The sequence below is a fragment of the Pelobates fuscus genome, chromosome 1 (assembly GCF_036172605.1).
Source record: "Pelobates fuscus isolate aPelFus1 chromosome 1, aPelFus1.pri, whole genome shotgun sequence".
In the NCBI taxonomy this organism is placed as follows: domain Eukaryota; kingdom Metazoa; phylum Chordata; class Amphibia; order Anura; family Pelobatidae; genus Pelobates; species Pelobates fuscus.
This window is the reverse complement of record NC_086317.1, coordinates 195,103,833-195,130,990: the sequence shown is the minus strand read 5'-3', so window position 1 is coordinate 195,130,990 and position 27,158 is coordinate 195,103,833. Positions and strand designations below refer to the sequence as shown.

The 27,158-nt window shown below is 41.6% G+C and overlaps 1 protein-coding gene across 2 annotated transcripts in view; it reads right to left on the bottom strand.

Annotated features, from left to right (window-relative positions):
• The window catches only part of KDM5B (lysine demethylase 5B), a 166,483-nt gene that overhangs the window by 116,800 nt on the left and 22,525 nt on the right, over positions 1–27,158 (bottom strand). The window contains exons 6-12 of one of the 2 annotated variants that reach the window (XM_063453213.1): positions 18,116–18,244; positions 17,041–17,137; positions 16,845–16,930; positions 16,598–16,756; positions 1,012–1,131; positions 766–924; positions 495–676 (exon numbers count right to left, since the gene is read on the bottom strand). In XM_063453213.1, coding sequence (XP_063309283.1) covers positions 495–676; positions 766–924; positions 1,012–1,131; positions 16,598–16,756; positions 16,845–16,930; positions 17,041–17,137; positions 18,116–18,244 — 932 coding nt within the window. The remainder of the gene's footprint in view (positions 1–494; positions 677–765; positions 925–1,011; positions 1,132–16,597; positions 16,757–16,844; positions 16,931–17,040; positions 17,138–18,115; positions 18,245–27,158) is intronic. The other variant, XM_063453214.1, reaches the window with a different exon arrangement.

Below are 27,158 nucleotides of genomic sequence, written 5' to 3'. Positions count from 1 at the left end.
AAAAAAAACTGGTTTCACTTTCAAACAGATGGAATTTACCTTAAATAATTGTATCTCAATCTCTAAATTGAACTTTATTCACATACAGGAGGCTCTTGCAGGGTCTAGCAAGCTATTAACATAGCAGGGGATACGAAAATCTTAAACAGAACTTGCAATAAAGAAAACCTAAATAGGGCTCTCTTTACAGGAAGTGTTTATGGAAGGCTGTGAAAGACACATGCAGGGAGGTGTGACTAGGGTTCATAAACAAAGGGATTTAACTCCTAAATGGCAGAGGATTGAGCAGTGAGGCAGCAGGGGCATGTTCTATACACCAAAACTGCTTCATTAAGCTGAAGTTGTTCAGCTGACTATAGTGTCCCTTTAACCCCTTAAGGACCAAACATCTGGAATAAAAGGGAATCATGACATGTCACACATGTCATGTGTCCTTAAGGGGTTAAGGGGTTAAGCACATTCTTCCACTGTAGCAGCTAGAATTTAGTTCTCACCAGTGCAGATAGTTAATGGAGTAGCTCCAGTGATCTTCAATGTGCCAGCAAAACGACGAGAAGCACATCCCCACATAAAGCCATGGCAACTTCATTCCACATATATCAGCTGTAATGTGGCCTAAGACAGAGGGCTCCATCACAGGCATATTGTTCAGATTCCAGCCACAGTCTAGGTATTCCTAAAGGAGGGATATATTAATATTAATTAAGGAATACATGTTTTCCAGCTTTTCAAATTCCCTCCTCCTCGATATTACAGATAACTCACCTCTTCTTCAGGTTTTACAATAAATTTGCCATCTCGTACAGGAAATCCACTTCCAAATTCTTTAGAGGCAATATCAGCTCCATATTCAACAGTCACATCTTCCTCTATAGTGCATACAAGACGCCAGAACTCCTTCTCTACTAGCTCTGTGGGTACCATCTGTTAAGAGTTTTTAGAAAGTTGATCTACGCTGCCAAACCCATCTTTAGGTTATGGTTATGTTATTATAACAAGACAAATACTTACATGCACAGGCATGTTGAAATAATCAGACTTGAAGTTATCAGCCATCTCTCCAAACATATGTAGAGTGTAATCTCTTGACGCCTGTTCAAACCCAAATGCTTCCTGAGGTTTTCTGCATTCCTGAAACAATAGACACAAGAACTATAAACAGAGTATACATCAAATAGGAGTGGAAGAGAAGAGTAACATTAAAGAAAAAAGAAAAAGATTGGAAATTATAAGAGAGAAAAGAAAAAGGGAGATTATTGCACTTAATAGCTGTTGTGTGTTATGAGAAATCAAAACGAATTGAGGGATTGGTGACAAGACAAAGAACAAGTTCAGAAAAGTTTCAAATGTTTTCAGAAACCCTCACTGACCGTATTTTACCTGGAATACAAAGGTCAGAATTAAGAAAAAGTAGGGACTATTTCTCTTAGGGAGGTTTCCTACGCGGTGACCAGCGGAGGAGCAAAGTGTGCTTCGTTTCCGGTGGTCACAGCAATTTTCCCACAAGCCTTACCTTTCCTCCCTGTTCCCGCGATGCTTCCTGTCACTTAGACAGGACGCCGGCAGAACTGCCAAATTGCTTACTAACCGTTTCTCCATTCGTGTTAGAACGCAATCCGGGACTTTGTTCGTATCGGAATTTCATTCGAATGAATGAAACCCCGATCCTATTCATTGCCGCGACTGCATCTCGCAGCCGCTTAGTAGATAACTCCCTAATTCCCACGGTATCAGGGAGCTATCTACTAAAAGGCTGAAAGACCTAAATTGGTCTTTCAGCCACATTTACTAATACTAAGTAAAGATGCTCATTGTATAAAACAAAAAACACAAACCTACTAACCCCGCACGGCGGGTGGGGGCCCCCTAAATAACAATTAGGGGGCCGACGACCTACTGTCCTCCCCCCAGGACCTCCCCCCTGCGCGGTGGGTGGGGGCAATAAGTCAATAAATGACAATGAGGCGGGACGGGACCTATTGTTCTCCCCCCTGTTCGGCGGGTGGGGGCCCTAAATAAGGATAAGGGGGGGTGGAGAGGGGGGTCCTACTGTCCTAAATGAATTTCTCACCCACCCCAATCAAGGTGACTAGGGGTCCCAGGCCCCTAGTCACCCCCCCCTCCCCCACCCAAATAAGACTAACCACTACCTACCCCCCTCACCCTAAAAATAGTGAGGGGGGAATAAAATAACTAGCCTGTAAAGAACAATTAAGCTTACCCTTTGACGTCTTCTTTTTTCTAAAACCTTAATTTTTAGACCCATACCCATCGAACTTAAAATAAAAAACCAGAGCGAAAAAAAAAAATCCCAACGCTGTGTAAAATGACAAAGAGCACTCTGATTGGCTTAAACCAACCAGAGTGTTCTTAGCCTAATTGCAGAGTGGGGCAAGGCTTTATAAGCCTTCCCCAACCCTGCAGAGCTCAGTCTGCGCGGAGCCCTACATGGGTGAAGATGGATTATATTTTTAGCGTTGGGTTTTTTCTTTTTCGTCAGGTTTTTTAATTTTATTTTAAGTTCGACAAGTATGATGGCTTTTTATATGGCCTTTTTGGGGGCTGAAAAATGAAGATTTTAGAAAAAAAGAAGACCTCAAATGGGAAGTAAAATTTTTCTTTACAGGTTAGTTATTTTATTCCCCCCTCACTATTTTTAGGGTGAGGGGGGTAGGTAAGATATAGTTTTATTTGGGTGGGGTGACAAGGGGCTTGGGACTGGGGGGGGGGGGGGGGGGGGGGGGGGGGGGAGGGGGGGAGGGATACCGGCCTCTCAGGGGTGGGGGCCGAGGGGGGAGGACAGTAGGTCACAGGCTGCTCACTGTTTAGTAGACATGCGGTATAGCGAGTAGGGGCATTTGGGAGATTTTAATCTCCCTTATGCCATTATGGGGGTTATGTTGACCCCCATAGAGTGAGGGAGGACATGGGGGGTTTAGGAAGTGGTGGGGAGCACTGCTCCCTGCCGCTTCTATCTTTACATATTACAAGGCGGGAGCTGCGTGCCGGTAGCTCCCTCCTTGTAATAAACTAAACGAACAAACACTGATATTCAGTGTTAGTTTGTTAGTCTGAAATTTTTTTTCATTCATTCGTCTTTCTGACGAATGAATGGATGAAATTTCCGTTCGCATGCCCAAGTGTTTAACTGGGCATGTGCGGGAATCTCACAGTGCTATCTAGTGTGGGCAGATGACGTGTCCCACAGGGACTTCATCTACCCACACAAAGATGGCGGTGCAATGAATATAGATCGGGACAGAAAATAAATAATAAAAAATAGGTAATTTGGGGGCTTAGGGGCTTTTGGGGGGTTAATTATATGTAGTGGAGGCAGGTAAAAAAAACAAAAAAAACCACTGGATTCGGACATGACTGTGCCGGTTTAACTTCATAATATTGTTATTTTTTATGCTTGAGAGTAACAAAGCTTACATCTTACACACAGAAGATTGCAATGAGAAAAACAAATCAGGATAAAACAAGTGTATATATAACAGCACATTTTTAGAGAAAAGACAAGTTAACAGTTCATGAGGAGTAAGGCAATCATTATGACAAGTAGTATACAGGCCGTTTGCACGGAGAGTGGTCTCACTAGTGTAAGTGTTAATAAAAAAAAAATAAAAAAAAATTAGAGGATATAGCATGCTTGACTTGTCAGATTGATACCCCCAGGAGGCCCCCATAGTAGAAAAACAGGAGAGATGAGCAACAAAATTCTCAGCTATATTCCCCGAGTACAAAATGACCCCCTTTGTATACCGTAGCCAAGTTTTTGTGAAAATACAGGGCTAAAATCATACCTGGCCCAGTCCATTTTTTTTTTTTTTTTTTAAATGGCAAATGGACGATGGGTCTTTGTTTCATTTTGGGGCATTTTAGTCGCTCATATATTTAAATTACGCCACCAATGCATACCATTTACAAAAGTGGACACCATGGGGACTCTCACATAAAATATTATAAGCTTTATATAAGTGACATTTTGTTACCATTTTATTTTAAAGTTTGTGGTATTCATTTTTATTTTAACATATTTACATACACTTAGTATTTATGCTTATTTTTTTTAAATCTCGTGTCCCACGGTCATAAAACGATCTTCTCAGTACAAATATACTCCATATGTATATATCTTAATCCCAATCTAAATCCCTAATGCTAAACCAAATCCTAATCCAAAATCTAACCCTCAATCTAATCATAAACCCTTACCACAATCCTAACCCATAACGTAATCCCATGTGTAACCCAAATTATAACCTTAAAGGGACACTTTAGTCAGCTGAACAACTTTAGCTTAATGAAGCAGTTTTGGTGTATAGAACATGCCCCTGCAGCCTCACTGCTCAATCCTCTGCCATTTAGGAGTTAAATCCCTTTGTTTATGAACCCTAGTCACACCTCCCTGCATGCGACTTGCACAGCCTTCCATAAACACTTCATGTAAAGAGAGCCCTATTTAGGCTTTCTTTATTGCAAGTTCTGTTTAATTAAGATTTTCTTATCCCCTGCTATGTTAATAGTTTGCTAGACCCTGCAAGAGCCTCCTGTATGTGAATAAAGTTCAATTTAGAGATTGAGATACAATTATTTAAGGTAAATTACATCTGTTTCAAAGTGAAACCAGTTTTTTTTTTCATGCAGGCTCTGTCAATCATAGCCAGGGGAGGTGTGGCTATGGCTGCATAAACAGAAACTCCTAAATGACAGTGAATTGAGCAGTGAAATTGCAGGGGAATGATCTATACACTAAAATGGCTTTATTTAGCTAAAGTAATTTAGGTGACTATAGTGTTCCTTTAATCCTAATCTCAATCCTACCTTTAGCAATAGTGTTAAAATGATTCCCCCTGCTATATTCAGCAAGGGATGCCCGTGCTGACCCTAATCTGAAACATAATCCCAATACTACAATTAATTATAAACCTAATCTTAAACATAAATTAAATAATAAACCCAATAATAAACGTGATAATAAATCTAGTACTTATTCTAAACTGAATAATAATCCTTAATTGTAATCCTTAATTTAATCCTAATCCCAAATGTTTTACTCTACTAATATCAGTAGTGATATTAGTAAAGGGATTTTAAACAAAAATAGACAGTGGTACGTTGCTGGCTACTGGCTATTTTCAGTATTGCAGTCTCCTATCTCTTACATTGAAGACATTATGCCCAATGCAATGCGATCTGTGCTGGGCAACGGAAAATGCCTAGCACTGATCAGAATGGCATTGGGGCATAGAGGGTGACCCTCCAAGGTCTGGTCAGACCCTGGGGGTCTCCCAAGCACCAGATCACTTGAGAGAATGACTGTAGCGGAGCCTGATCGCTTTAGTGTTCTTTGTGGATTTAAAAGGCTACATGCAGTGCTGACTTTCAGCACTGCATGCAGCTCATCAACAATTCTGGGGGCCACTAAAAATGGCCCCAACTGAAAGAGGGAAGCCCCATGTATCTACCAAGATTCCTGGTGTGAGCAGAGATTTAACCCTGATCACACTACATTGTCTATGGGGATTTCAATCCCCATTTAAACAGCTACATGCCGATCTCACTTTGAGCTCTGCATGCAGCTCAGCTGTCAGTCTGGGGACATTAAAAACGACCCCAGCTGACAGAGGGGAGCCCCAGGTTTCTAATGATACCTGGGTTTCCTGGTGTGAGCAGGGATTTAACCCTGCTTAAACCACAATCTAGATATAGGTATTTAAATGCCTATTTAAGCAGATACGTGCCGCGCTGACTTACAGCACTGCATGTAGCTCATCAAAAAGGCTGGGGTCACTAAAATATCCCCAGCTGATATAGGGGAGCCCCGGGTTTCCATTGATAACTGGAATTCACTTGTGTGAGCAGGGATCAAACAGAGCATCGGTCAGTCTGGGGCCACTAATTCTGGCCCCAGGTGATAGAGGGGAGCCCCAGGAATCAAATGACCATAGACCCTGCTGGAAAATACTGCATGATGAAAATATTCCATCATGCGTCCTTAAAGGTAGGATCAGCATGACAGAAAAGGGGTTAAAGACAGGTCAGTCATGTCAAACTTACTAAATTGCGCTCTATGAAGAAAGAAATTGAAATGTAGAGCAGGTTGTTGCAGTGGATCTTGACTACTTTAATTTTGCCAAGGCATTTGATATGAATCCACATAAAAGGTTACTCTACAAACTGAAAGTAGTTGGTCTAGATGAAAAATCATGTTCTTGAATAGAAAATTTGCTTAAACATATAGTGCAGAAGATAGTCGTAAGTTTTCCAAGTTGGACCAAAGTTGTAACCTTAGGCTTTTGTCTGGGTTTTGACCTGGGTCCAAGTAATTTCAAAGCCAGAACGACCTACCATTTTATCTCTCCCTTTGTTACGCCTCTCCACCCATGCTGCAGGTTGGAGTCTGCCTTTAAAACTCAGGCAGTCCTTCTCGAGCCAATTGTGGCAATCTGCAGCATGTGATCACAGTGTCAGCCTGGCTTTGCGATCATGGTTAAAATTTCATGATTTGTAACACTGGCTGAGATCTTGTCTCTGCCACTCTTCTCCTCACTTTGATCTAAGGTGAGGGAGTCAGATAGATCATATTTACACACACACACACACACACACACACACATATATATATATACATATACATATATATATAAAAAAATCTTTTCTGTACTAATTGCAGTTTGATCTGCGGTCAGTAATTTACATTTTTGGGTTTTGTGTTGTTTTTTTTGTGTGGGTGAAAGTGGTTATTGATGGGTGGGTGTGGATAGTTGGTATTAGGCAGGTAAACAAATTAAATAATTACTTTTGTGACATAGGTTAAATTAATCCCCCTAATATGGCAAGTTATTATACAGAGAAGGAGATGTACGCCATTCTTGCAGGCTAAGAAAGAGACACAGTCATAGCCTCTGATATCAGTCATCCAGTGATGGTGCCCCATCACCATCTACAAGAAGGAGCTCAGGACACCCAGTGCTACAGGAAAACTGGGTTCCCACAAGCTTGACGGCACCCCCCCCCCCCCCCCATCCGTGGTTACACCTGACAAAAACAGAGGTTATGAAGAGGGATTGCTACAAGCAAATGCTGTGATTCCTCTATATTAACAATAATGCACTATGTGCCCCTAGAAATGACCCATTATATGACAGGTTCTACAAAATTTTGACCCTTATCCAACTCCCATCTGACAAATTCCCCCAAATGTATATCCCAGACCAAAATATTTGTATTGACGAATCCCTGATGAAATTTCAATGTAGGCTGCTTTTCAAACAATATCACACATTGAAGTGGTCACAATATGGCATAAAAATGTATAAATTATGTGAATCTACTACTGGCTATATATGGGCATTTTCGTAGTTATCAAGGAAAGGACAGCTATATTGACTCACCAGGATGCCCTGAATCTGTGGGCACAAATGGCAATATTGTGTGAGATCTGATTCTTTCCCTTGTTAAATAAGGGTTATAAACTATGTGTGGCTTAAAAATTGGTTTCTCCCAAACCCTGACAAGCGGCAGAAGCAGTAGAGGCTATACTTCAGGAAGAGGTGCTGGCTTTTAGGATAAGAAAGATATGTATACATGTGGTCTACAATGCATGGCGAAAGTACAGTGCCAGTGTCTGTCAGAGGAAGAATTGAGCAGCTGGAAAAACCAAAGTGCATTGTAGACCACAGTCAGGGCCCAATTAAGAGCCCATTGGGCCTGGTGCTGACAATTAGGATGGGCCTAATTACAGAATCTTATCGACAGAAAAACAGTGATACCTCCCAAGCGTCATGTATCTAGTGAAGGTGGTGTTGGAAGGAAACTCACAGGGTATAGCTATAAGAAAACACATACCATATGCTAATCTCTCGCTTTCATCTTTCACGTAAATCCATACCCCCTAACAGCAGTATCCGGTGAAGCAGGATTTTGTTGGGGGGGGGAATCACGTAACCAGAACCCCACTCAAAGGGACAAACATGCTTAAAAACCTAGATCTTGGAGCACTGAAGCGAACGGACGCCAACTACGGGAGCTCCGAGCTTAACACGGAGAAAAATTTGAACCAACCCCCCCCTCTGCACCCTAACAGGCGAGCAAGCACCCCAAGACCTCATGGGGCGAAAGGGGAAGAAACTGATGCCACACAAACCCACCCCGGGACTTACAATAGGGGAGATGTGGAGGCAAGCACATGGAGCCGCAGAATCCAACATGGCGGCTCTGCATGGCGGGTGCTCGGATTTCTCCGAGGACTTGTCCGAGGAAGAGGGATACTCACAACCTCTGCACCCACCGCAGAAGGCAAAGAGAAGCGGCGCGGATACAAGCGGAAAGCCGGTCACAACAGCGGTCCTAAAGGCATTGTTAGCGGACCTGAAACACAGCATCCATGAGGATGTCACAGCGCTCCACGCCGACCTGCAAGGCCTGACAGGACGCATCTCACAACTTGAGGGCTCTTCACAATCCCAGGCCCAGAGTATCACTACTCTACAAAACACTGTACAAGCCCTGCAACAGCAGACTCAGCAATACGAGCACCGCCTCGCGGTACTCGAGGACGCCAAGCGAGCCTCGAACATAAAGGTCAGGGGAGTACGAGAAGACGTCCCGGAGGCTGAACTGCCTAAACTCATGGAGCGCCTGATACCAGCCGTGCTCCCACAAAGACAAACCACAAAGATCGCCCCAACGAAGGTCTTCAGAGTCCCAAAACCAAAAAACGCTCCAGCTGCGGCCTCGAGGGATGTCATTCTGACCCTCCGCAACAACGGAGAGAAAGTGGCGATGCTATCTTCCCTCAGGGGTAAAACCCCCTTTCGCTTCGAAAACATGGACCTCTCATTTTACACGGACCTGTCCGCTGGCACCCTAGCCTGGCGCAGGTCGCTAAGGCCAGTCACCGCGATGCTCCGGACCCAAGGGATCGACTACCGCTGGCGGTCCTCTAGTGCACTGACAGTCCAGAGGGGATCCAACATTCTTACCATTCGGGACATCCGGGACGCACCGGCATTCCTGACAGCCCTGGGCCTACCTCCGGACTCGCTGCCCCAAGCGGATATAATCGCCGACGACAACGGCTCCCCAAGCCGCACTCATATCTGGGACCCAAACCGGATCACCCCATTTATCCCCCAGAACTCTACGCCAGATGCGTATGCAACAATTACGACCTAAAGGCACAGAGACACCCCCCAGGAGAGTCTTGGACCCACTGTTTGGCCCCAGAAAGGACACTATACACAATACCATAGCACCATGGATACCAGAAACCCAAGGACTCGGACCACAAGTCCCTAACGCTATGGAAAATCTTCTGAACCCGGGTGACATGACGCCTTTACCCCATCGAGACTACGTGGACAGGCCCATGCAGAGACTCTGGTGACTTTTAGGCATTTATCACAACAATTTTTTTTTTTTTTTTTTTTACTCCTAATCGTTTATATTAAATTTAAACTTTTATGGTTCTTGCCCTGACACCCATCAGCTGGGAATGGCCTGTGTGCGGGTCTCCTTCGCTTCTGGCAGACAGACAACCAGTCCTTGTAACATCACACGACCTAACCGAGCCATTGACTCTATGTACTTTTATAGGTCTGCTTAACTTGTGTTTCCTTGTTTGCCCCTAGTCACCATAAGAGTGGCTATTATAATCCACACCTGTTTATATTGAGGCCCCGGTCGGTAATATGCATGTCTACGGTTGCAAGCTTGTTCACTTACTGTTAGGAGGGCCCTAGCTTCAGCTTAGAGCACTGGCTCACCGTCAGGAGCGGCCTGAGAGGCTACCATGTGGCACATATCATTACAGGAGGGGGTTAATTTTTTTGAAATTCTTGAATTTTTTGGTATTTTCTGTATTATTGTATTTTCATTTATGGTTAAATTTTACGCTGACCTTATAATTACCCATGACCTAAACGAGCCAATGGCCCTATGTATGAACTTAAGTCTGCTAAACGAGCATGTCCATGTACACCCCTATTCACCACCAGTGTGGCTTTTGTAAAAGACACTAGTTTATATGTACGCCCAGGTCGATCTTATACAAGTCCACAGTTCCTAGCATACTCACTTAATGTATAGTTAAACCTAGTTTCCGACTAGAGCCTTAGCACACCGTAAGGCGCGACCTTAAAGGCTACTATGTGGCACATACTATCACCTGAGGGGTTAGTTTTATTGCTTGATCATCTTACTGTATTCTCGTTTATGTTTCCACTTTTCAATGTCTTCCTATAGCCTACATGTTCGACTTACAGATGACACAAACGCACGCCACACTACTGGCAGCAACGAGCCCACAGACAATAAGGTGACGACCCAACATATAGGTGCAGCTGACCCTACCAGAGCCTGTTCCTAATTGAATACCCTCAGTTTACCCACCAGACACGGCAACCTAGCCAAAAAAGGCAACAGAGGTAATGGTACCCTGCAGCGACCACCAAGTGACGTCATATATAGCCTTTTACATTACATTTAGCTTACAACAGGTACCCATTCTTGTCTTACTACACGGGAGACGCGGGACAATGACAAGCAGGTTCATACCACCCAAGCTTTTCGCCAGTAACTGCTCACCCACACACGCGTTCATCCCACGCTGACACCAGTGTAAATCCTTCCCTAAGCACACGTTAACAATCACAGACAGACACAACCTATATATGGCTATTCTTTGAAGTACATATCCTGTGCTGAGTTCCTTGCAAGCATGTTTATTATTATAAAATTTGTGCACTACTGGCCCATGCCACATGTTGTCTAAATCTTGAATTGCTAATATCTGATGTTGTGGCAACGCATGTACCCTAAATGCACAACAAAAATAAAGAATTAAAAAAAAACAAAAAAAAACCTAGATCTTTAGTTTGGCACATTAGGCTGCCTTCCAATCATGCAAGATGGCCAACAAAGTTCATACTGTGCAGACACCGTGAGCTTGGCATAAACGCACCTAATGATGCACTCTCTCTACGCTTTCTAAAGACTGTCCCCTAGCACTTGCTCCTCTCCTAACCTTCTTGCTACCAGGCTGAAGTTCCTCTTATACAGTCTGGGACAGAGAAAAAGTGTATGTAGGGAGTGTAGAAGAAAGGGGACATGCCACAGTGTTTTAGAGACTGAAGCAGCAAGAGGATTTGCATAGTGTGCAAAGACAGCTTTACCTTAATTTCATTTTCAGGCAGTCCACAACCTTTTTGTTCCCCTACATCCCTTTTAAGTTTCCATACTTAACTCAAGAGCATGTGAAGAGTTGTTAAGAAAGGAAAAACAAAAACCAATAAAAAAAAAAGAAAATCAGTAGGCCTATTCCATAGGCATGGGCTTGGAGCTGCAGCTCCATCAGCCCCTATGTTAATCCGGCCCTGACTACAGCAAGTATAGAGGGAAGGGAGTAGACTTGGCTGATCAAAGTCTATTATAGCCTTATCTGGTGAACTAAATAGTAAGACCTGGGATTATAAACCGTTTCAATTCCTGTGTGCAAATTCCAAAAAAGTAGCCATAGGTTAAAACATTTGCAGATATGCCGTTTACCCAGTCCTACCAAATCTCCCCCTTTGGAATTAGGAGATGTACTAAATACTTTGTGGCAAACACTTTCCTTCTTGAATCCCCCACACACTGTATATAGTCATCCCAGAGAATGTGTTTGCTACAAGAAATGAGTCCCAAAGGACTTCAGTTATTACTGCCCTTCCTGTACATCTGCACAAAAGACTGTTTTAGAATCTACCATATAGAGCTGAACTATTGAACCACAGTGTATGTGATTTTATCATTTGGTTAGTTTTTTTTCTCGGTTTCTGAAGTCTGCTTCTTCTGATTACTCATTGTTAGCTGCCTGTACCGCCTTATTGGCTTTTTATCCAGCCTACTCCGACTTCTGGATTCCTCTGACCTTGCCCAGGCATTATAAAGTGGCTACTCCAAATAACTAAAAAGTAAACTTAGAATACTTGTTAAATGGTATGCCATCATGGGGAAAATTTTCTTCCACTTTTACGAGTTGAAAAGAAGAAATATATTTGGCCCCATAGATTTAACAAAAAAAACTGAAAACTGGTATGTGGGGGTACTCATATTTGTGAGACAATGTGCAATAAAAATATCAGCTTTAATCAGGATTATTAAATTTCCTGTGAAAATGGAATTCAAGAAAATATAACCAATAAATTGGTCCAGGATTTGTGATAAAGTAGCAAGACCAAAAATCTCAAAATATGCCATCTGAAATACTCTGCGTCACCCACTTTTGAAAATGGTATACCATTGAATATACTGAAAATTAATTTTTTATATGAAAATGGTATACCATTGAATATACTGAAAATTAATTTTTTAAGCAGTACAAACTAAAATTGACTGATCTTTAATCCATGATTGCGACAATATTTTCTCATTTATTTTCTACATTCAAGTTTGTAATTTTATTTTCTATTTAGTTTGACTAATATTCCCTCTCTCCTCACAACAGTAGGTACAATTTTAATATTAAGTTCTGTTTCTCATTTAATAAACATTTTCAGCTGTTTCTTTTGTAATATAGACATTATTAGAGCATATGATTTGAATAATAGCTTGTTTTAATTCTAGCTTAGTTAAAGGAGTATTTAAAATTATATTTTGCGTTTGCGTAATTTTGGGAAGATCAATTTCCTTTAGATAACCAATTATCCTTTGTCAAATCGGTTTGATATGTTATATAAATCCTAATAATATTCTTGAAAGGCCTTGGCTATATTTTCGGATTCCTATATTTTCTTATCTTTGTCAATACATATTTTATTATTCCCTACGTTCCTTTTTTATTTTTTTGTTAACCATTTTGAAATCATTATTGTCATAATAAAAATGTACTTTCAACCTCTCAAAATTTTTATGTATTCTTTCTAATTCTATAGAATTTTTTTTTTAATTCACTTAATTTAACGTCTCATCAGTTAAATGTTTATATTTTTCTTGATAGTTTAGAATAGTCTGTGTATAACTCCGCTCTAGATGCACCTTTTTGTTTATTTATCTTACTTTTAAGAATTATCAAATATCCTGTTGACACAGCTTTCAAATCACACCATATCGTTGTACAAGACATACCTTCTGTACTATTCTCATTGAAATATAATTAATTTTCAACCCCTTCAGGACGGAGTCAATAGTACACGTTCTGATCAATACAAAATGTAACCTGGAATTTGCGCTATAAGTCTGTTCAACCGTAATTCACCTCTTTCATATAAAGTGCACCAACACTTATTATATATCATTTTATTCAGGAGAAACAGGGCTTTCATTTCTCATTAACTATTCATATATGAAACAATTAAACAAATTAAAAAACTGTGAGAAATTAAGATAAAAAAAAATTGTAGTTCCGCCTGACATTTTAGCTGTAAATGTCACAATACTGTTCGCTTTAACTGCAATAAAATGCACATATTTGTATTGAGCAATGTCTCACGAGTAAAACAGTACCCCCCATTAGCAGGTTTTATGGTGTTTTGGAAAGTTACAGGGTCAAATATAGCACATTCCATTTTGTATTTTTTTCACATTAAAATTTGCCAGATTAGTAATGTTACCTTTGAGACAGTGTGGTAACTCAGGAATGAGAATTACCCCCATGATGGCATACCATTTGCAAAAGTACACAACCCAAGGTATTGCAAGTGGGGTATGTCCAGTCTTTTTTAGTAGCCACTTAGTCACAGTTCTATATCCTCACCCATTTCGATTAGGTACTTGGTAAACCCGCTTCTTCATATATTTTTTTCTTTTATCCACTCTTCCAACTCTTGGATCGGTAAAACTTTGTGTCTTTCCAAAACACTAATATGGATTATGAAGGTCTCCAACGGTATCTTATATTTTGTTGTTTAAGTGGAATTAGTGCTGTAGCAAACTTCTTTCTCCACAATCTTATATAAAGCGATATGTTGAGGTTTTTAAATCTTTCTTCTTTACGCTCTTGTTTTACATGCTTGAATTACCTGTTTTAATTAATAGGAGAAAAAGCATACCACAGTGTCTCTCGGTATAGAATCAGGCATATTTTGTGGTTTCTTCACTTTGTACATGTTGTCAATCACCATATATTAATTTCCCAGGTTGATATCCAGGGCAGTGAAAAAAAATCCAACAAGAATTATTTCATTTTATCATGAGTGATAGTCTCGGAGATGTTTATTTGAATATTCTTCATTCTATGTCGATCTTCCAGTATATTTTTTGTTCTAGTGCTTTCATTTCCATTTTGTCCTGCGCTTCTGAGACCGTACTGAAATATCATCTGATCATAATTTTCATCCATCCTTGTTAATTTCATCGCTATTTCTTCTGTTTTTTTTTTTGTGTTTGTTTTTTAGTTGCTTTGAAGTATTTTCAATCTCTTTTTTAAAAATTTCCATTTGATTTTCTAGATTAAATTTGATAAATTCTTGTAAATTACATATAGAATTTCTCTTCTCTTCCACTAAAGAGACTCTTTCAAAGTCGAGCTGTCTATTATTACTATTATTGACATTTATGTAGCGCCAACAGATTCCGTAACGCTTTACAATATTATGAGGGGGGATATAACTATAAATAGGACAATTACAAGAAAACTTACAGGAACAATAGGTTGAAGAGGACCCTGCTCAAACAAGCTTACACTCTACAGGAGGTGGGGTATAAAACACATTAGGACAGGAAATGGCAATCAAATAAGGTTGGAGTAAAGCAGAGCTGGAGGAGTAGAGCGTAAAGTGCTGCCCTTTAGGAGAGAGGGCAAGAGACTGGTATGTGAGGTAGAATTACTCTGGGAGGTCATAAGCTTTCCTAAAGAGATGGGTTTTAAGGCACTTCATAAAGCATTGAAGACTAGGGGAGAGTCTGATGGTGGTAGGCAGGCTATTCCATAGGAAGGGAGTCGCTCGCGAGAAGTCCTGCAAGCGTGAGTTGGCCGTACGGGTGCAAGCAGCGGACAGGAGAAGATCACGGGCAGAGCGGAGAGACTGAGAAGGGGCATACCTATGGATCTGTGAAGATATATAAGAGGGGCTAGAATTGTTCAGTGCTTTATAGGTATGGGTAAGCACTTTAAATTGACTCCTATAGGATACAAGAAGCCAATGTAAGGACTGACACAGGGGTGAGGTGTGAGAGGACCGACTAGAGAGAGCAGCATTCATTACAGACTGTAGCAGGGCAATACGGCTTTTGAGAAGACCAATTAGGAGAGGGTTACAATAATCCAAGCGGGAAATTACTAGAGCATGGACAAGCTCCTTGGTAGCATCTTGCGTAAGAAAGGGGCGGGTGCGGGCTATGTTTTTAAGATGGAATCTACAGGATTTGGCAACAAACTGGATGTGAGGCTCAAAGATGAGTGATCTGCAACACTCCTGATCCGAGGCCTGGCTATGCAAGATGGCCGACGCACATGGTCCGGTGCTGCAGGGCCAACTACACCTGACTCACCTCTAAAATCCATGGCTACACTGGATGCAGTCTTCAAGCTCTTCTGCGCGAAACTGAAGGCCCGCTCGAGAGTGATGGCACTCTGACAATACAGGAGACTCAGAGGCGGCATTGAGAGGAGTTGCAGAGGCCCCTGCTGGGCAAGGTGGTTCCCGACGTAGTGGCAACCGAATTCGTATGTCCTCCTGGGCAGAGACTCATTGGGAGTATGGCACCAACACAACATCCCCGCAGATGGAGGGCCGCTAGATGTCACCGGAGATTGCGGCCACGATACAGACTGGGAACCTTACACTGCGTCCCACACTGGAGGAAATGGGATGTTCTGCAGCCAGAGACCTGTAAGGAAAACCGCGGAGAATCGCTCTGACCTTACACCTCCTGTAGAGGACTTTTGTATGTGACTGCTGGACGACCCACTACACATCATCATTCCGCTGAAGCTGCACCTCCCCTCCGGGCTGACATATCAGTCCTCCAGGGTGGTCATCAGCTGACTGACGCGAACAGCCATGGGGACTTGCATTACTCACTGTTATAAAGCAATGCATGACCGACTAAACCGTGGTTAATAACTCCAAGTTGAATTTTTAAGATTCTGGTTTTGTGTTCTTGTTCCCCCCCAGATATTCTTTCAATGAAATAGCAAGGCATACCAGACCACACCAGCCTACCTATTCCAGTCATTGCTGATGTAGATATATTTTAGCTAAGGATAGGCATGCTAGTTCACCCAGTGCCTTAAAACCTGCTCTCATTATATGCTCAGACGCCGGGAATAATACCCAGCAGCTACAGAATTACCATAGTTTAATGTGTTACCTTACTTTCTTTTCTTTGATTTGTCATGTCAGCCTACACGGTATGTCTTAATTACTCTTATTGCATTCACGATATCAGACATTGCTTGCATTAACCTGTTTATTACTTAAAAATGTGCAGTTCAATTACATGCCACAGTAATATGCCTTTTGAAATGCCTGTGTTTGCGGTCGTGGCATCACAAGCTTGTCGGTCATACTTTTGCACAACAACAAAAAAAAACGTTTCATGTTTGATATATTTGAAACCAAGATTTTGTAAGAATCACCCATGTACAAAAATGTTTAAGAGTTTATACCTGTGCCAAACATTTTGGACATCTCCAATCTCCTTTCGGAACATCATGAAGTGGGGGAATGAGGCAAAATGTATGATAACTATCATCGCATCCATCACACAAAAGAAGACGGTCCTCATCACTACCACTCCCACAGATAAGACATACATATAAATCCACCTAAGGAAGTAACACAAATTAATATACTTTGACCGTATTATACCACATTACTTTTAAAGTCTATGCCAGTGTCATGTATTGTACTCACAGGGCTTTTTGATTTATTTGAACGAACTTTTGCCTTCTCAACCACATATTCTGCTTGCTCCTCTTTCACAATCCCTTGTGTTTCTGCTAATGGAAAAACATCTACAAATTTAAGTACTAAAAGGATACATACCCTCATATTAATTGCAGCAGCAATATATAACACAGAATTACAGTTCTCCTGTTATTTGACTCACGTTTTTCTTGTCTAAACGGTGTTGATCCCATCCTACGGCGCAGTGTACGTGTCCTTAGCTCAGTGGCTGTTCCCTCCTCAGTTTTAATGGTAGCAGACTTAAAGACAATAATGAGACGGATTAGTCAATGTGAAAAAAAATAAAATCTTTTTTTACCGATACATATTTGACAACACTCAAAGGAACACCATAGCATTAGGAATAGAAACCTATATTTTCCGCTTCTAGTGACGTCATCACCGATGCATGTCCCAATTCAATGCTCTTCATAAAGTAGCAATGGGGACCTGATGCACATGTCAGCTGAGCGCTGCACGCACGTCCAATCAAATGCTTCTCATTGAAAGCATTAAAGGACCACTCTAGGCACCCAGACCACTTCAGCTTAATGAAGTGGTCTGGGTGCCAGGTCCTTCTAGGGTTAACCCATGTTTTCATAAACATAGCAGTTTCAGAGAAACTGCTATGTTTGTGAATGGGTTAAGCCTTCCCCTATTTCCTCTAGTGGCTGTCTCACTGACAGCCGCTAGAGGCGCTTGCGTGATTCTCACTGTGAAAATCACAGTGAGAGCACGCAAGCGTCCATAGGAAAGCATTATGAATGCTTTCCTATGTGACCGGCTGAATGCGCGTGCAGCTCTTGCCGCGCGTGCGCATTCAGCCGACGGGGAGGAGAAGAGGAGGATCGGAGGAGGAGAGCTCCCCGCCCAGCGCTGGAAAAAGGTAAGTTTTAACCCCTTTCTCCTTTCCAGAGCCGGGCGGTAGTGGGACCCTGAGGGTAGGGGCACACTCAGGGCACTCTAGTGCCAGGAAAACGAGTATGTTTTCCTGGCACTAGAGTGGTCCTTTAATTTCAATGCTTTCATATTAACTGCATTTGGTCATGTGACAGATTTTCCCTCTGTTGCAAATGAAGTACTTGTAATTGCGGTTTTACATTGCATAGTTAACACCACAGGGTCATTTTACACATTGAGATGGTGTGGTCTGGGTGCATTTAATGGAACAAAGAAAATCAATAGGAAATAGAGATTCTGAAGAATGTACTAAAATTTGAATTTTAAAACCTTCTCACCTCAGCTTTCATGCGTTTTGCCCTTCTGGCTGGGGTGCATTTTTCTGACAGCAAGACAGACTGTCTCTGTAAGATATCATGAGGTATGTATTCTTTGTCCTTGACATAGGGAGTCATAAGACCATGCTTCTGAAATTAATATACACGTGAAAGATAAAACAAGTTGTAAAACTCTGAATGGAAATAATTATGTACATATTGTGGTATGAATTTATGTTCGATAAGAATATACTGAAGCGATATTAAACAAAACCCATATTCTCACTACCAAGTTATAATGCATGCCTGGAGTGGTACTTTCTCTAATTACTGCCACTTACATGAGTGCAACTGGTACCACTTTTGTCAAATGTAACCTCAAACTAAAAGTTCAACATTCTTATTCATTGTAGTCATTGATTCATTTTAATTGAAATGCAGAGAGAGAGCGGGGAAGAGCGAGAGAGCGGGGAAGAGCGAGAGAGCGGGGAAGAGCGAGAGAGCGGGGAAGAGCGAGAGAGCGGGGAAGAGCGAGAGAGCGGGGAAGAGCGAGAGAGCGGGGAAGAGCGAGAGAGCGGGGAAGAGCGAGAGAGCGGGGAAGAGCGAGAGAGCGGGGAAGAGCGAGAGAGCGGGGAAGAGCGAGAGAGCGGGGAAGAGCGAGAGAGCGGGGAAGAGCGAGAGAGCGGGGAAGAGCGAGAGAGCGGGGAAGAGCGAGAGAGCGGGGAAGAGCGAGAGAGCGGGGAAGAGCGAGAGAGCGGGGAAGAGCGAGAGAGCGGGGAAGAGCGAGAGAGCGGGGAAGAGCGAGAGAGCGGGGAAGAGCGAGAGAGCGGGGAAGAGCGAGAGAGCGGGGAAGAGCGAGAGAGCGGGGAAGAGCGAGAGAGCGGGGAAGAGCGAGAGAGCGGGGAAGAGCGAGAGAGCGGGGAAGAGCGAGAGAGCGGGGAAGAGCGAGAGAGCGGGGAAGAGCGAGAGAGCGGGGAAGAGCGAGAGAGCGGGGAAGAGCGAGAGAGCGGGGAAGAGCGAGAGAGCGGGGAAGAGCGAGAGAGATCATGAAGGGAAATAAATCTCTGGTATATATAAAAATTTGACTATATTGAAGATAGTGGTATTTGTTGAATATGCTAGATAAAACCAGAACACCATAGTGCTTACTGTAAAATAATATTGATACACACTTTATTAAAAACATAATTTTACATGGAGAGACAGACATTTCAGGAGCTTAACTCCTTAAAAATTGCCTTGTCCTCGCTTTTGATGTTTCTTTAGGAGTTCGTTCAGATCAGATGCCATCTCTTCCTCAGTCTCTTGGTGTACATACAAGTATCAACCTCCAATTCGACGGGAAAGGTTCCACAGCAGACAAATCCTAACGTGTTTCAAAGTCTACTTGCTCAGATGCATTCTATCCAAGTGCAATTAAAATAAATCAGATCTCAACCAAATATGACATAGCTCATATATTCTATAATAAATGGACAGAAATATTTACATACATTGATACAAAAGCCAAACTAGTAAAAAGAATGGAAGCAACTCCCAGCACCAAATAAAGACAACACATAACTAATTTATAGTAGATAAATCTCAGTGATAATCAGAATAACTATAATCAATACCTGCCCTCTGGAAACAAACATGTACACCAACTAAGGAACAATGGCTTGTTGAGATTGAAGAGATTCCAACTGCAGAAGCGATTCAGGCATTCGAGGTAACACCACAAAACATTTAAATGCTTGGTACCCATAGTTAAACATTTAGCGCAGCGTAATAAGATAAATGATACAGAGGTACCTCAAAATTTACTACTATTCTTAAATCTATTTCATCTCCAATTTCAATCTGTCTTTTATTTGATTTTTTTTGTTCCTTTCTATAGTCATTTCTCAATCAAGAAAAACTGCAACATTCCAGAAAATTTAATTACTTCTAAATTGACATACGACCCAAAGTCAATAATATAAACAAACCAATTCAACAAGATTAAAGTGTGATACCAACTGAGCCGTTTCCTTCTTTTGAGGAACCAATGATTTAGTTTAGGCCTTCCTCTGTTTTGAGAGATACATTTACTACAGTGATTTCCTGACTTAATATGGACAAAAAAAAAAAGTATACGATTTCATCAAACATTTAAGGAAGTCTAAACATTAGATGACTCTTTACAGGAAGCGTTTAGAAAAGCTGTGTAAGTCCCATGCAAGGAGGTGTGACTAGGGCTGCATAAACAAAGGTATTAAATCCTAAATGGAGAATTGAGCAGGTGCATGACCTATACACTAAAGTGTCCCTTTAAGTTAGCAGCCTGTTATTGGGATTAACTTTAGGGGTAATGTTGTTTAGTCAAAATCTGTTTTTTTTTTTTTTTAAATGAGGATTATTGATTTTATAGCCCAAGAGTGCGTTATTTGGTGTTTTCTTGGTACTGATTCAACTTCATATAAACTATCCTGTTTTTCTATATCCTTGACCCTGGCATGTTTAATAGTGTTTTGAGTACCACTGGAATCCTTGACCTTTTCTACAGACTACATTTTCACCTATCTGGGGCAAACGTTAAAGCCCGGTATATGTATTTCGCTCTTTGTTTTTCCTTAATTTTAGCTTTAGGTGCAAATATTTTACAATTTTTTTTTCAAAAACTCAAACCAAAAACTACAGGTCAGTGAGTTTAATATCTACAGTTGGGAAATGTAAAGGGCTGTTAAGGCCTATAATTAGCAGGAATCACCATGGTTTTATGAAAGACAGGTCATGCCAAACTAACTTAATTGTGTTCTATGAAGAAGTTAGTTAAAATATAGATCAGGATGATCCAGTACTTGGATTTTGTCAAGGCATTTGATACAGTTCTACACAAAAGGTTACTAGTAAAACTAAAATATGTTGCTTCTTGGCTAGAACATTGGCTTATAGGTAGAGTGCAGAGACTAGTAGTATTTCAAATTAGATAAACGTGGTAAGTGGAGTGCCTCAGGGTTCTGCCCTGGGTCCACTTCTCTTTAATATGTTTATAAATGATCTTGAAGTGGGCACTGAAAGTAATTTGTTGGCATTTGCAGAGGACAAAAACTAGGTGAGAAAATACCATCTGAACATAAGTACTTCTCTACAGATGGATTTGGATAAATTGCAACACTGGGCAGGCAAGTGGCAGATGCGATTCAATACAGATAAAAACAAATTCATGCATTACATGGGGTTAAGTTAGGGATAACATTAAATGAAAATTATTTGGAACAATTATACATCACAAACCAGACAACTGTATGCAATGCTGGTCTGCTGTTGCAAAAGCTAGTAAGTTGCTTTCATGTATAAAAGGGGTATTTATTCAAGTTATCCAAAAATTATTTTGCCTCTCTATAAAAGACCCTACCTTGAATATGTGGTACAATTTTTGGGCACCAGTTTTAAAGAAGGATATTGCACAATTAGAAAAAGTGCAGAGGTGAGCTACAAAACATTTAGTTATGAGGAAAGATGAAAAACTGGATTTGCTTTCTTAAAGCGGCACTGTCATGCCGAACTTACCTTTCCCCAATCTCTTCCTCTTCTCCCCCTCTCTCGGGATCTGTTTTTCTTTTCTTCCTGTCTTCTTTAGTTTTCTTTAAAATCATAAGACAAAGTAGGGACTCTTTGCCTTATGGAGGATTCCTCCGCTTGACCACCTCTGAGCAGCGGAGGAGCAAAGTGTGCTTCATTTCCGCTGGTCAGACCAATTTTCCCATAATCCTTACCTTTCCTCTGTGTTCCCGCGATGCTTCCTGTCATTTTAGACGAAACTGCCGAATTGCGTTATAACTGAATGAGAACAGTATGCTTGTTTCATTTAGAACGCAATTCGGCACTTTGTTCGTATCGGAATTTCATTCTAATGAATGAAACTCCGATCCTATTCATTGCCGCGGCTGCATCTTGCAGCCGCTTAGTAGATAGCTCCCTGATACCGTGGGAATTAGGGAGTTATCTACTAAAAGACCAAAATTGGTCTTTCAGCCACATTTACTAATAATAAGTAAAGATTACTTAGTATTAGTAAATAATATGCCCCTACTCGCTATATCGCGAGTAGGGGTAAGCAGCCTATAGCTGCTCACTGTAAAAGTAGTAAGCAGCCTATAGCTGCTCACTGTAAAAAAACAACCCCCCCCTGCGCGGCTGGTGTCCTGCCCGGTGGGTGGGGGCGACCTTCTGTCCTCCCCCCCGCGCGCGGTGGTTGGGGGCCCTAATAAAAAAAAAAATAAAGGGGGGGACCTTACTTACTTAAAAAAAATAAGGGGGGAGGACCTACTGTCCTCCCCCCGACCCTCCCTGAGCGGTGGGTGGGGGCCCTAAATAAAGATATGGGGGGGACCTACTGTCCTCCCCCCCCCACCCCTGAGCGGTGGGTGGGGGCCCTAAATAAAGATTGGGGGGGGGGACACCTACTGTCCTTCCCCTCCGGCCCCCACCCCTGAGCGGTGGGTGGGGGCCCTAAATAAAGATTGGGGGGGACACCTACTGTCCTCCCCCCTGGCCCCCACCCCTGAGCGGTGGGTGGGGGCCCTAAATGAAACAACCCCCCCCCAATCAAGGTGGCCACTTTTGCAATAAGTCAGTTCTTGAAATTTCACCCCTGCTACAACCGTCTGGCTATTCCCTTGCAGACTCACTTAAAGGGACACTCTAGGCACCCAGACCACTTCTGCTCATTGGAGTGGTCTGGGTGCCAACTCCCACTACCCTTAACCCTGCAGCTGTAATTATTGCAGTTTTTCATAAACTGCAATAATTACCTTGCAGGGTTAACTCCACCTCTAGTGGCTGTCTATTAGACAGCCACTAGAGGTCACTTCCTGGGTTCTAGCACAGGAAACCTGTGCTAGAGCGTCGCTGGACGTCCTCACGCTGTGTGAGGACCTCCAGCGTCGCTCAAAACCCCATAGGAAAGCATTGAAATGATTTTTCAATGCTTTCCTATGGGGAGACGTAATGCGCATGCGCGGCATTTCCGCGCATGCGCATTACGTCTCCTCGGCCGGTGGGCGAGATCAGTCTCGCCCACCGGCCGACGCAATCACTGGGAGGAGCGTCGCGGAGGCGGAGACAGCGGCGAGGGACATCGCCGCTGTCTCAGGTAAGTGACTGAAGGGGTTTTCACCCCTTCAGTAACCGGGGATTGGGGGGTGGGAGGGAGAGGGACCCTCCAGTGCCAGAAAAACGGATCGTTTTTCTGGCACTGGAGTTTCCCTTTAAACGTGCGGAATTACGTTGGATTTATCGCTTGAACACACTATTCCCTTATGGGTTAAATGAAGATTGTGATTTCAATCCGTTCAGGTAAAATAGTCACTTGTTACTTGGTAATTTGTAATGAAAGTTGGATTATGTCTGGTGCGATATTTCTCTTTGGATTACACTGCGATGATTATTATTACTGTTTTTAGTTTATTGCTTCTGCCTGTGACTTGCCAGATTTTTGATTTATTACTAATGACTTTATTTTATTTCGGTCTCCAGTTCATTTTTGCGCTGGGTTTTTCATGTCTGGGTGGCCCCTATTGATTGGATACCTCTTATGAAGATCTATGGACTTTGACTTCTTTGGTCTACTTCTCGTTTTAAGAACTCTTTCGACACTATTATCATACATATATACATATATATATATATATATATATATATATATATATATATATATATATTTATTTTATTGTGCCTGTCCTTAGGATTTGTATGTGTATTGATTTTTGCCTTTAAATATATGTGCAGAATATGCTAAAATATCTTATATCTATTGCCTCTTATTCGATGTGATTACATAGTCGGGATTTTTCTATATGACTCGAGATGCATTGACTAGACATGCATGCATCCTTGTCCTTTCAATATTTTGGGTCGTCTACTATTAGACGGATGTTGACACCAATCGTGTTTATTCTGGATCATTGGATATATTATTTGACGTCTTTACCATTATGATGGCATTCACATTGGTATCACATCTGGCGTTGGCTATCAGTTTTCTTAAGTACTGATTTTCAGTACCCTTTGATGTATTTTGCTACTCTTTATTTTGTATTTATTTTTTTTATTTATTTCTCTTCTTATTATTATTTCTTTGCCTTATATAGGAGCTCTAGTAGTCTCCTGGGATATTTCTAGCGGCTTGTAGTTATGTTTGTTTTGTTTGTTTACTCATACATGATATAGCCTCTTCAGGGCTTTAATTATGTCGCCTAACGCATGCGCAAGATGGAGACCGGCTTTGTTTACCGGATATATTGGAACGCATGCGTTCCATTTCACTTAGCCTACTAGTGTTGTAGAATTATTAAAACCTTTATTAAATTTCCCCATTAACTTCATTATATGACAGATTTTCCTAACAGCATTTAGAATATTAGCAAGAGAATGCATTTTCTAGAAGGATATGAGTAACACCGGAATTGTCAAGTTCCTGTAATATGTAACAATGTATGCCATAGTTAGATCATGAGAACTGAACTAATGAAATGTCCATTCACTAAAAAAGCCTTGAAACTGACCTCGAACCTAACATCACCAACTACTCAAAATGGCGCCTAAAGCCCCCCTCCCATCGAGTAAAGCCTCGTGCTAGCAAGATGGCGCCTGGGCCATCGTGTCCACGATGACGCCACCTCTCGGTGGGAGGTCATGTAGCCGGCCACTTAACACTTAAGCCAATTAATAATATTGATGGGTGGGTATTGACATAGCCACTTAACACCTAACCCAATTAATGATGTTTATTTGTTGTTATCTTGATATTCTATGATGATGTAATTTTGCTCTTATAAGGGTCTGCGAGCCAGCTTTTTAACCAGATGCCATTAAATTTTCTCAAAGTTCTTTTAACCTGAACTCCGTGTGTCAGTGTGAATTTACTTCTGCGTATACGCAATTTAATCATCTCAGATTTGGACAGGAACAGATAGTCATTCAAACATATTTGTTTGCTTAAAATAATCTATATCACTAGCATGCTGCTGCTCGCGCCTCGTTTTCGCTCAGGACGGATTGAGGTTATAGCCTGATCGGCTGGAGGTTGATCTACGCAGTTTCTTTTATGTGTATGTAGTATATGCCTTATTTATTTTTTTATGTTAAGACCTTTTGGTCTGGACAATGTAAGATGCTGTTATTTGTAACATGATTTATTTCTAACATTATTATTCACGATCTGATAATGTTCTGTTACATACTACATGTCCGGTATATCAGTCCATAATGCATGCATATATTGATGTTTTTAATTTGATTTAGACTATTATTTGCAATCCTTTTGGATGTTATTTATGTATGATTGATGTGTATATATTACTAAGTTGATATCCTTGGTAACCATAAACAGGTGTTTGATGGTTATGAGGATTTCAATCATTATTGGTGGCCACCCATTACTTTCAGGTGTTTTTAATCTTGGTGTTTCTGGTGGGTATATAAGGGGAGAACTTAGTTTCTCAACATGCTCCCTTGACTACGGCTTTTCAGCCGAAACGTTTTTTGTTTTTTTTTTATTGACTCTGTCCCTGCTTCTCACTGAATTTGGTATGTTTTTTTGCATTTTTTTTATATGTCTGGGTTTTGTTTATACTAGTATTATAGTGGTCTGTTTGCATGATATTTCTTTCATTTATATACCACGCATTGCGTGCTTATATGTGTCTTAATACATATATTTTTCTGGTAAATGCTTTATAATAGCATGACTTTGTATTTCTGTGGATAATATTTAAAGAGACAGACCTAGAGTATATACCCATGTAATAAAGTTATTTCATACACACACACACATATATATATATATATATATATATAGATTTATGGTTGTGCTCCTTACTCTATTCACATAATCCACACTCAACAGCTTCTGCTAATCCTTCCTAATCTCGGTCTATGTGATACTACTCTCTCCTGTTGCTTCTGCTACCTCTCCCAGTGTTTCCTTCTCTGGCTCTGCCTCTTTTCCCCCAGTGTGTTGCATGTTCCCCAAGGTTCTGTTCTCAATCTATACTGTCTCTCTTGGCAAACTCATCAACTTCTTTTGCGTGTCTTTCGCATAGAAGTGATATTGGAATCAATCTGTCCTCTCTCCGCCCCTCTTGACTAGTGTCTCTGACTGCCTCTCTGCTATTTCCTTAAACTCAAGGAAGTGGCTACTCTCTTCCATAAACTCAACCTGTCCAAAACAGAACTTCTGGTCATCCTCCCTCAAGTGTTGCTATTCCCGTTTCGGTCTCTCTCCAAATCAATGGCACTACCATCAACTCTACCTTCCAGGCTCACTGCCTAGGTGTTTACTCTGACTCTGACCTCCTTCATCCCTAATGTCCAGTCGATCACCAAAACCTGCTGTTTCCATCTCAAAAAAAATAGTGCACATCCGCCCCATTTAACCAGGCTTGCGGCTAAGTTGTCACAGCGTTGCTCTCTCTCACCTTGACTACTGCAGTCTGTAATGAATGCGGCTGAGAGGCTCATCTGCCTGTCCACCCGCACCTCCCATGCCTCCCCCCTCGGTCAGCCCTGCATTGGCTTCCCATAAGATATAGGGCTCAATTTAAGATCCTAGTACTTGCTTACAAGTTTCTACATAAGGCTATACTCCCTAATACACAACAATGTCCCATCTTGGCCCCTACGCTCTGCCGAAGACCTACGTCTATCCACTGTCTGTACGCCCACCTCTGATGCTTGCCTTCAAGACTTCTTTAGGGCTGCACCGTTCCTGTGGAACTCCCTTCACTTTTCTGTTAGACGCTCACTCAGTCTCCATTCCTTCAAAAAAATAATTGAAAACGAATTTCTTCAGGAAAGCATATCAATTAAACTGTTAACTGCTTTCCTTCCTCACACCCAGATTGCTCTCCAGAAAATTTGCGGGAACAGTTTGAGAAAGGAACTTTTCTATTCCAACATGGCTGTGCTCCAGCGCATACATGGTATGATGAGTTTGGTGTGGAAGAACTTGACTGGCCATGACCTCAACAATATCGAACACCTTTGGGATCAACTTGAACAGAGATTGCGAGGCAGGCTATCTTGACCAACATCAGTG